General features: G+C 63.9%; 2 protein-coding genes across 2 annotated transcripts in view; both read right to left on the bottom strand.

Annotated features, from left to right (window-relative positions):
• LOC143171658 (leucine-rich repeat LGI family member 4-like) overlaps positions 1–2,114 on the bottom strand; it is a 6,969-nt gene extending 4,855 nt beyond the window's left edge. The window contains 2 exon segments of the mRNA XM_076360700.1: positions 793–1,359; positions 2,073–2,114. Coding sequence (XP_076216815.1) covers positions 793–1,359; positions 2,073–2,114 — 609 coding nt within the window.
• A 2,473-nt stretch (positions 2,115–4,587) lies between these two features.
• LOC143171657 (trypsin-like) lies at positions 4,588–9,903 on the bottom strand. Its single transcript, XM_076360699.1, has 5 exons — positions 9,852–9,903; positions 9,269–9,422; positions 6,241–6,506; positions 5,758–5,894; positions 4,588–4,740 (listed from the first exon to the last, which is right to left on the bottom strand). The coding sequence occupies exons 1-5, from the start codon at positions 9,901–9,903 to the stop codon at positions 4,588–4,590; spliced, it is 762 nt and encodes a 253-aa protein (XP_076216814.1).
• Positions 9,904–10,902: the final 999 nt, after the last annotated feature.

The raw sequence follows: 10,902 nt of genomic DNA, 5'->3' as shown, positions 1-10,902 counted from the left end.
TCACCCACTTCTGCCCAATTTTGGCTCCCTTCTGCCTGCTTTTGCCTGCTTTTGCCAATTTTGGCTCCCTTCTGCCCGATTTTGCCCACTTTTGCCCAATTTTGGCTCGCTTCTGCCCGCTTTTGCCCACTTTTGCCTGCCTTTGCCCAGTCCTGCTCAGGTTGACCCACTTTTCGCCCAATATCACCCACTTCTGCCCAATTTTGGCTCCCTTCTGCCTGCTTTTGCCTGCTTTTGCCCACTTTTGGCTCCCTTCTGCCCGCTTTTGCCCACTTCTGCCCGCTTTTGGCTCGCTTCCGCCCGCTTTTGCCCACTTTTGCCCGCCTTTGCCCAGTCCTGCTCAGGTTGACCCACTTTTCGCCCAATATCACCCACTTCTGCCCGATTTTGCCCACTTCTGCCCAATTTTAGCTCGCTTCTACCCGATTTTGCCCACTTCTGCCCGCTTTTGGGCTCGCTTCTGCATGATTTTGCCCACTTCTGCCCGCTTCTGCCCACTTTTGCCTGCCTTTGCCCAGTCCTGCTCAGATTGACCCACTTTTCACCCAATATCACCCACCTTCTGCCCAATTTTGGCTCCCTTCTGCCTGATTTTGCCCACTTCTGCCCAATTTTGGCTCCCTTCTGCCTGCTTTTGCCTGCTTTTGCCCAATTTTGGCTCACTTCTGCCTGATTTTGCCTGCTTTTGCCCACTTTTGGCTCCCTTCTGCCCGCTTTTGCCCGCTTCTGCCTGATTTTGGCTCACTTCTGCCCAATTTTGCCCACTTTTGCCCAATTTTGGCTCGCTTCTACCCGATTTTGCCCACTTCTGCCCGCTTTTGGCTCGCTTCTGCCCGCTTTTGCCCACTTCTGCCCGCTTTTGGCTCGCTTCCGCCTGCTTTTGCCCACTTCTGCCCGCTTTTGGCTCGCTTCCGCCCGCTTTTGCCCACTTTTGCCTGCCTTTGCCCAGTCCTGCTCAGGTTGACCCACTTTTCGCCCAATATCACCCACTTCTGCCCAATTTTGGCTCCCTTCTGCCTGCTTTTGCCTGCTTTTGCCCAATTTTGGCTCCCTTCTGCCCGATTTTGCCCACTTTTGCCCAATTTTGGCTCGCTTCTGCCCGATTTTGCCCACTTTTGCCCGCCTTTGCCCAGTCCTGCTCAGGTTGACCCACTTTTCACCCAATATCACCCACTTCTGCCCGCTTTTGCCCGCTTCTGCCCGCTTTTGGCTCACTTCTGCCTGCTTTTGCCTGCTTTTGCCCACTTTTGGCTCCCTTCTGCCCGCTTTTGCCCACTTCTGCCTGCTTTTGGCTCGCTTCTGCCTGATTTTGCCCGCTTCCGCCCGCTTTTGCCCACTTTTGCCCGCCTTTGCCCAGTCCTGCTCAGGTTGACCCACTTTTCACCCAATATCACCCACTTCTGCCCAATTTTGGCTCCCTTCTGCCTGCTTTTGCCTGCTTTTGCCCACTTTTGGCTCCCTTCTGCCCGATTTTGCCCACTTTTGCCCAATTTTGGCTCCCTTCTGCCCGATTTTGCCCACTTTTGCCCAATTTTGGCTCGCTTCTGCCCAATTTTGCCCACTTTTGCCTGCCTTTGCCCAGTCCTGCTCAGATTGACCCACTTTTCACCCAATATCACCCACTTCTGCCCAATTTTGGCTCCCTTCTGCCTGATTTTGCCCACTTCTGCCCAATTTTGGCTCCCTTCTGCCTGCTTTTGCCTGCTTTTGCCCAATTTTGGCTCCCTTTTGCCCGCTTTTGCCCGCTTCTGCCCGATTTTGGCTCACTTCTGCCCAATTTTGCCCACTTTTGCCCAATTTTGGCTCGCTTCTACCCGATTTTGCCCACTTCTGCCTGCTTTTGGCTCGCTTCTGCCTGATTTTGCCCGCTTCTGCCCGCTTTTGCCCACTTTTGCCTGCCTTTGCCCAGTCCTGCTCAGGTTGACCCACTTTTCACCCAATATCACCCACTTCTGCCCAATTTTGCCCACTTCTGCCCAATTTTGGCTCCCTTCTGCCTGCTTTTGCCCACTTTTGCCTGATTTTGGCTCCCTTCTGCCCGATTTTGCCTGGTTCTGCTCCATTTGACCCACCTTTGCCCCCCAGGTGCCCCCCAAGGGGTCAAGAGATGCCATGGAGATGCGGGGGGGGTGGTGGTGGGGTGTTTATTTGGGGTGGGAGGTGGGTCTGAGGTGGGGTTGGACGTCTGAGGTGGGCTTGGTCCATCTGTGGTGGGGTCGGTCCATCTGTGGTGGGATCTGTGGTGGAGTTGGTCCATCCATGGTGGGGTTGGTCCATCCGTGGTGGGGTCGGTCCATCCATGGTGGGATCTGTGGTGGGGTCGGTCCATCCGTGGTGGGCTTGGTCCATCTGTGGTGGGGTCAGTCCATCCGTGGTGGGCTTGGTCCATCCATGGTGGGTTTGGTCCATCTGTGGTGGGGTCAGTCCATCCGTGGTGGGATCTGTGGTGGGCTTGGTCCATCTGTGGTGGGGTCAGTCCATCTGTGGTGGGATCTGTGGTGGGGTCGGTCCATCCGTGGTGGGATCTGTGGTGGGGTCAGTCCATCCGTGGTGGGCTTGGTCCATCCGTGGTGGGGTCGGTCCATCCGTGGTGGGATCTCTGGTGGGGTTGGTCCATCCGTGGTGGGCTTGGTCCATCCATGGTGGGCTTGGTCCATCTGTGGTGGGGTTGGTCCATCTGTGGTGGGATCTGTGGTGGGCTTGGTCCATCCGTGGTGGGGTCGGTCCATCCGTGGTGGGATCTGTGGTGGGGTCGGTCCATCCGTGGTGGGATCTGTGGTGGGGTCAGTCCATCCGTGGTGGGCTTGGTCCATCCGTGGTGGGGTCGGTCCATCTGTGGTGGGATCTGTGGTGGAGTTGGTCCATCCATGGTGGGCTTGGTCCATCCGTGGTGGGGTCGGTCCATCTGTGGTGGGGTCAGTCCATCCGTGGTGGGGTCGGTCCATCCATGGTGGGATCTGTGGTGGGGTCGGTCCATCCGTGGTGGGCTTGGTCCATCCATGGTGGGCTTGGTCCATCTGTGGTGGGGTCGGTCCATCTGTGGTGGGATCTGTGGTGGAGTTGGTCCATCCATGGTGGGCTTGGTCCATCTGTGGTGGGGTCAGTCCATCCGTGGTGGGCTTGGTCCATCCATGGTGGGCTTGTTCCATCTGTGGTGGGGTCGGTCCATCTGTGGTGGGATCTGTGGTGGAGTTGGTCCATCCATGGTGGGCTTGGTCCATCCGTGGTGGGCTTGGTCCATCTGTGGTGGGGTCGGTCCATCTGTGGTGGGATCTGTGGTGGAGTTGGTCCATCCATGGTGGGCTTGGTCCATCCGTGGTGGGGTCGGTCCATCTGTGGTGGGGTCGGTCCATCCGTGGTGGGATCTGTGGTGGGGTCGGTCCATCCGTGGTGGGGCCAATCCGAGTGTGATGAGATCAGTCCATCCACGGTGGGGTCTGTGCTTAGGTGAGTCCAGCCCTGGTGGGGTCAATCCAACCATGGTGGCCTCAGTCCACGCGTGGTGGGGTTGAGCCCACCGTGATGAGGTCAGCCCGGCCATAATGGCCTCTGGGGGGGCGGGTCAGTCGGTCAATCCATCGTAGGGTCAATCCATCCACGGTGGGGTCTGTGGTAGGGTCATGGTGGGGTTGGTGGTAGGTTCAGTCCATCCATGGTGGCGTCGGTCTGTCCGTGGTGGCATCGGTCTGTCCGTGGTGGCGTCGGTCTGTCCGTGGTGGGTCAGAGTGTCCATGGCGGGGGGGGGGTGTCAATCCAGCCATGATGGGATCAGCCCAGCCATGGTGGGGTCGGTCCATCCGTGGTGGGATCTGTGGTGGGGTCAGTCTGTCCACGATGGGGTCAGCCCAGTCATGGGGGGGGGGGGGGGGCGCGGAGGGGGGCGAGGTCCATGGTGGGCTTGGAGTGTCCGCGGTGAGGTCAGTCCACCCATCGCGGAGTCCATGGTAGGGCCAACCCGTCCACGATGGGGGTCAGCCCAGCCATGGCGGGGTCCACGGTGGGGCAGGTCAGTCCGTGGTGGGGTTCATCAGGCCTTGATGGGGTCAACCCAACCACGATGGGGTCCGTCGCGTGTGTGGTGGGGGTCAGTCCATCTGTGATGGTCTTGGTGGCTCTGCGGTGGGGTTGACCCTTTCTTGGTGGCTTCAGCCTGTCCATGGTGGGGTCAGATGGTCCCCGTTGGCTTCCATGGTGGGGTTGGCGGGTCCATGGTGGGGTTGGTGGGTCTGTGGTGGAGTCGGCGGGTCTGTGGTGGGGTTGGTGGGTCCGTGGTGGGGTTGGTGGGTCCGTGGTGGGGTTGGTGGGTCTGTGGTGGGGTCGGCAGGTCTGTGGTGGGGTTGGCGGGTCCATGGTGGGGTTGGTGGGTCCCTGGTGGGGTCGGCGGGTCTGTGGTGGGGTCGGCGGGTCTGTGGTGGGGTTGGTGGGTCCGTGGTGGGGTTGGCGGGTCCGTGGTGGGGTTGGCAGGTCTGTGGTGGGGTTGGTGGGTCTGCGGTGGGATTGGCAGGTCCGTGGTGGGGTTGGTGGGTCCGTGGTGGGGTCGGCGGGTCCGTGGTGGGGTCGGCGGGTCCGTGGCGGGACGAGGCGGCCTCAGTTCTCCCCTATTGTCTCCCGGATCCAGGGCAGGTAGTTGTAGACCTCGCTGTAGACCCCCGGCTTCCCCGCCTGCCCGCAGGGGTGGTCGCCCCATGAGACGATGCCTTGCAGGACTCCCTTGCAGATGAGGGGCCCCCCTGAGTCACCCTGGGGGGGGCGGGAAAAAAGGGACCGTGACAGGACCTCGGCCACGACCCCCGGCCAGGGAGGACACCAGGGCGGAGGTGGCAGGGACACACACACACACACACACACACGTGGTCATCGGTGGGGATGGCTGCTCTTGGGACCCAGAGATGTGGGACCAGGCACGGGGAGGTGGCCAGGGACCGGTGGGGTGGCAGGGACTGAGGAGATGTGGCCATGGGACGCGAGGACGTGGCCACGGGCCGTGGTCACGTCTTGAAGCCCAGGGGAGGAGGGGAGCGAAGGGACGCGGTTATGGGTGGTGGCAACGGGACGTGGGGACACAGCCACACCTCAAAGGCGAGGGGACAGGGGGACCACAGGCACGTGGCCACGGGAGCTGGGTACGCGGGGATGGGACATGCAGATGCGTCCACGTTTCAAAGCCCAAGGGACAAGGGGGACCAGAGGGAGGTGGCTGTGGGACATGGGGACAAGGCGGTGGGACACGGGGACACGGCTACGTCTCAGAGCCCGGGAGACGAGGGGGACCAGCGATGGTGGGACATGGGAACGAGGCCGTAGGACATGGGGAACGTGACTGTGGGACGTGGGGGACAAGGCGATGGGACACAGGGACACGGCTACGTCCCAAAGCCCGTGGGACAAAGGGGACCAAAGGGACGTGGTTGCGGGACACGGGGACAAGGTGATGGGACACGGAGTTGTGGCCGCGCTTCAAAGCCTGGGGGACAAAGGGGACCGCAAAGACAGGACCATGGGACACAGGGATGAGGCTGTAGGACATGGGGAAATGACCATGGGACACGAGGAGATGGCCGTGGGACATGGGGACAAGGTGACGGGACGTGGGGACACAGCTCCATCCCAAAGCCCATGGGACAAGGGGGAACCAAAGGGATGGGGCTGGGGGACGCGGTGAGGGGACATGGGGGCGTGGTGAGGGGACATGGGGGCGTGGTGAGGGGACATGGGGACGTGGCTGTAGGACGTGGGGACACGGGGACCTGGAGGTACCTGGCAGGAGTCCTTGCCCCCCGCAGCCACGCCGGCGCACAACATGTCCTCGGTGACTTTGCTGCCGTAGACCATCCGGCACTCGTTGTCACCCACCAGGGTGACGTTCACGCACTGGGGGGTGTCAGGGAAGGACTCTGGGATGGGGGGGGGGGGACACACGACACACGTGTCCAACCTGGGCCAGGGCTCTGAGCCCCGGACGCCTGGGTCCCTTCTCTGCAGAGATGCCACCACCCAACCCAGTGGCAGGTTGAGGGATCCACCCCTCGGATGCCTGGGTCCCTTCCCCACAGAGATGCCACCACCCAACCCAGCGGCAGGTTGAGGTGATCCACCCCTTGGACGCCTGGGTCCCTTCCCCGCAGAGATGCCACCACCCAACCCAGTGGCAGGTTGAGGGGATCCACCCCTCGGACGCCTGGGTCCCTTCCCCGCAGAGATGCCACCACCCAGCCCGAACGCCCGGGTCCCCCCCCGTACCCTGGGGGCTGGTGGTGGTGCCCCATCCCATGACGGTGCAGTTGGTGCCGGTGGCCGGGGGACTTCTGGGCAGGGCCAGGGGCTGGACGTAGGGGGTGATGGTGAAGGGAGGTTCAACGCGCAGCAGCATGAGGTCGTGGGCGTAGGCGCTGTCCCCCTCCGCAGAGTCAAAGCCGGGGTGGACCACGACGTCCACGGCCATGGCGTACTGCTCCTGCCCCGTCAGCCCTGCCAGGCTGTGCTCCCCTGCCAGCACCTGGATGTGGCTGGGGGGGGGGACACGGGGGGACAGGGGACATGTGAGGGACACGGCACCGCACTGGGGACATGGGAGGGCATGGCTGGGGACACGGGGGACGTGGCCATGGTGGGACATGGCCATGGAGGGACACGGTCGTGGAGGGACACGGCCATGGAGGGATGGTGATGTGAGGGATGGGGAATTTGGAGGGCATGGCTGGGGACATGGGGGACACGGCCGGGGACATGGGGGACACGGCCATGGTGGGACACGGCCATGGAGGGACGGTGATGTGAGGGACGGGGACGTTGGAGGGCATGGTTGGGGACATGGGGGACGTGGCCATGGTGGGACACGGCCATGGAGGGACACGGTCGTGGAGGGACGGTGATGTGAGGGACGGGGACGTTGGAGGGCATGGCTGGGGACATGGGGGATGTGGCCATGGTGGGACACGGCCATGGAGGGACACGGCCATGGAGGGACGGTGATGTGAGGGACGGGGACGTTGGAGGGCATGGTTGGGGACATGGGGGACGTGGCCATGGTGGGACACAGCCATGGAGGGACACGGCCATGGAGGGATGGTGATGTGAGGGACGGGGACGTTGGAGAGCATGGTTGGGGACATGGGGGACGTGGCCATGGTGGGACATGGCCATGGAGGGACACGGTCGTGGAGGGACGGTGATGTGAGGGACGGGGACGTTGGAGGGCATGGTTGGGGACATGGGGGACGTGGCCATGGTGGGACACGGCCATGGAGGGACACGGTCGTGGAGGGACACGGTCGTGGAGGGACATGGCCATGGAGGGACGGTGATGTGAGGGACGGGGACATTGGAGGGCATGGTTGGGGACATGGGGGACGTGGCCATGGTGGGACATGGCCATGGAGGGACACGGCCATGGAGGGACGGTGATGTGAGGGACGGGGACGTTGGAGGGCATGGCTGGGGACATGGGGGACGTGGCCATGGTGGGACACGGCCATGGAGGGACACGGCCATGGAGGGATGGTGATGTGAGGGACGGGGACGTTGGAGAGCATGGTTGGGGACATGGGGGACGTGGCCATGGTGGGACATGGCCATGGAGGGACACGGTCGTGGAGGGACGGTGATGTGAGGGACGGGGACGTTGGAGGGCATGGCTGGGGACATGGGGGACGTGGCCATGGTGGGACATGGCCATGGAGGGACACGGTCGTGGAGGGACGGTGATGTGAGGGACGGGGACGTTGGAGGGCATGGTTGGGGACATGGGGGACGTGGCCATGGTGGGACACGGCCATGGAGGGACACGGTCGTGGAGGGACACGGTCGTGGAGGGACATGGCCATGGAGGGACGGTGATGTGAGGGACGGGGACATTGGAGGGCATGGCTGGGGACATGGGGGACGTGACCATGGAGGGACACGGCCATGGAGGGACACGGTCGTGGAGGGACATGGCTGTGGAGGGACGGTGATGTGAGGGACGGGGACGTTGGAGGGCATGGCTGGGGACATGGGGGGGACCTGGCCACGAAGGTGTGGGGACATGAAAGACATGACCACGGAGGGATGGGGACGTGAGGGACGTGGATGTGAGGGACATCGAATAGCACGGCCAGGAAGGTGCAGGGACATGAGGGATGGGGACAAGAGGTGGCGTGAGGGACGGGGACGTGAGGGACACGGCCAGGAGGGATGGGGACGTGGGGGATGGGGACGTGGGGGATGGGGACGTGAGGGACACGGCCAGGAGGGATGGGGACGTGGGGGATGGGGACGTGGGGGATGGGGACCTGAGGGACACGGCCGGGGAGGGATGGGGCACAGGTCGTGAGGACCCAGTTCTCTGCCCGCTTTCCCCTCCCAGTTCCTCCCAGTTCCCTTCCCAGTGACTCCCAGTGCCCCTCCCAGTGCTGCCAGTGCCACTCCTAGTGCATCCCAGTAACCCCAGTTCACCTCCCAGTGCTCCCAGTCCCCTTCCCAGTGCCTCCCAGTGCTGCCAGTGCCACTCCTAGTGCATCCCAGTAACCCCAGTTCACCTCCCAGTGCTCCCAGTCCCCTTCCCAGTGCTCCCAGTCCCCCCTCCCAGTGACTCCCAGTGCTCCCAGTGCCACTCCTAGTGCATCCCAGTAACCCCAGTTCCCCTCCCAGTGCTCCCAGTCCCCTTCCCAGTGCCTCCCAGTGCTGCCAGTGCCACTCCTAGTGCATCCCAGTAACCCCAGTTCCCCTCCCAGTGCTCCCAGTCCCCCTCCCAGTGCCTCCCAGAGACTCCCAGTGCCCCTCCCAGTGACTCCCAGTAACCCCAGTTCCCCTCCCAGTGCTCCCAGTCCCCTTCCCAGTGCTCCCAGTCCCCCTCCCAGTGACTCCCAGTGCCCCCAGTGCCACTCCTAGTGCATCCCAGTAACCCCAGTTGCCCTCCCAGTGCTCCTAGTGCCCCTACTAGTGCCTCCCAGTGACACCCAGTGCCCCTCCCAGTGCCCCCAGTGCCCCTCCCAGTGCCTCCCAGTCCTCCCAGTTCCCCTCCCAAGCGCCCCAGTGCCCCTCCCAGTGCTCCCAGTCCCATTCCCAGTGACCCCAATTCCCCTCCCATGGCCCCCGTCCTACTCCCAGTGCCTCCCAGTGCCCCCCCTCCCCACCTGCTCTGGCAGTGGGCGGCCGTGAGCACCCACTGGGTGCTGAGCAGGGCTCCCAGTCCCCTTCCCAGTGCTTCCCAATGCCCCCCAGTTCCCCTCCCTTCCCCTCCCAGTGCCTCCAGTTCCCCTCCCGGTGCCTCCCAGTGCCCCCCCCCGACCTGGTCTGGCAGTGGGCGGCCGTGAGCACCCACTGGGTGCTGAGCAGGGCCCCCCCGCACTGGTGCTGGTCGAAGTAGAAGAGGAGGACGAGGCCGGGGTGGGCCAACGCGGGGCACTCGCTGCCCCCCAGGATCCGTTCGCCCCACGGCCAGGCTGGGGGGGGGTGTGTGTGGGATGTTGGGGGCTACCGGGACAACCCCCCCCCCCGCCCCCAGGACCTCCCCACCCGGGGGCACCCACAGGGCCCCCCCCCTCCCTCCATCCCCACCCTTGGCACCTCGTACCCCTATCTCCATCCCAGGAACCCCCCCCAGCACCCCCTTGTCCCCACCCTGGGCACCCACAGGATTCCCCCCCCCCCCCCCCCCCCCCCACCTCAGGGACCTCCCCCCCCACCCTGGGCACCCCCTTGTCCCCATGCTTGGCCCCCCCAGGGACACCCCCCCCCACCCGCACCCTGATCCCCACCTGGGGGGGGGGAACCCCTCTGAACCCCCATTGCCACCCCGGACACCCACAGGGACCCCTCCGTACCCCCAGCCCCACCATGGGGACCCCCCCTGCCCCCCCCCAACCTCTCACCGGGGGTCACCAGCGCCAGGAGGAGGAAGAGGAGGAAGAGAGGGGCCGCCATGGTGGGGGGCTGAGGGTTGGGTGCTGGGGGGGGGGGGTCTGGGTGCCCCCGGCTATCAAGGCTTTGCGTTAATTATTAACGGGGGCTCGTTAGCTGCCCCCCTTCCCCCCCCCCCCATGTTTGCTTGGTGACATTCCCCAGGCAGGTGCCACGTTCACACCCCACCCCACCCCACGGCGTGGGGGGGGCCTGGGGTGGCCATGGAGTGGCCATGGGGCTGAGTAAGGGGGGGCCCGGACACCCGGGTTCCCTGGGGCAATGGGGCAGAGTAAGGGCGTCCCAGTGGGGTGGTTATGGGGTGAAGCGGGGCAGCCCTGGACACCTGGTTCCCCTATGGTGTCTATGGGGTGAAGCTGGACCACTATGGGATCTATGGGGTGAAGTGGGGCAGTCCTGAACACCTGGGTCCCCTACGGTGTCTATGGGGTGAAGCTGGACCACTATGGGATCTATGGGGTGAAGTGGGGCAGCCCTGGATGCCTGGGTCCCCTACAGTGTCTATGGGGTGAAGTGGGGCAGCCTTGGACGCCTGGGTCCCCTACAGTGTCTATGGGGTGAAGCTGGACCCCTACAGGATCTATGGGGTGAAGTGGGGCAGCCCTGGACGCCTGGGTCCCCTACAGTGTCTATGGGGTGAAGTGGGGCAGCCCTGGATGCCTGGGTCCCCTACAGTGTCTATGGGGTGAAGCTGGACCCCTACGGCATCTATGGGGTGAAGTGGGGCAGCCCTGGACGCCTGGGTCCCCTACGGTGTCTATGGGGTGAAGTTGGACCCCTACGGCATCTATGGGGTGAAGTGGGGCAGCCCTGGATGCCTGGGTCCCCTACGGTATCTATGGGGTGAAGTGGGGCAGCCCTGGACGCCTGGGTCCCCTACGGTGTCTATGGGGTGAAGTGGGGCAGCCTTGGACGCCTGGGTCCCCTACAGTGTCTATGGGGTGAAGCTGGACCCCTACGGCATCTATGGGGTGAAGTGGGGCAGCCTTGGACGCCTGGGTC

Source organism: Aptenodytes patagonicus, chromosome 29, assembly GCF_965638725.1.
Source record: "Aptenodytes patagonicus chromosome 29, bAptPat1.pri.cur, whole genome shotgun sequence".
NCBI classification, from domain to species: domain Eukaryota; kingdom Metazoa; phylum Chordata; class Aves; order Sphenisciformes; family Spheniscidae; genus Aptenodytes; species Aptenodytes patagonicus.
This window is presented reverse-complemented; position numbering and strand designations above follow the sequence as displayed.

What these genes read in the sequence shown, in the direction of transcription:
- LOC143171657 (XM_076360699.1), bottom strand. Translation starts at nt 9,903, where the DNA reads ATGGCGGCCCCTCTCTTCCTCCTCTTCCTCCTCCTGGCGCTGGTGACC. An exon ending in CCTGGCGCTGGTGACCCCCG is followed by an intron (nt 9,423 to 9,851) that starts GTGAGAGGTTGG and finishes ACCCCCCCCCAG; the next exon opens with CCTGGCCGTGGGGCGAACGG. An exon ending in GCCGCCCACTGCCAGACCAG is followed by an intron (nt 6,507 to 9,268) that starts GTCGGGGGGGGG and finishes CCCCCCCCCCAG; the next exon opens with CCACATCCAGGTGCTGGCAG.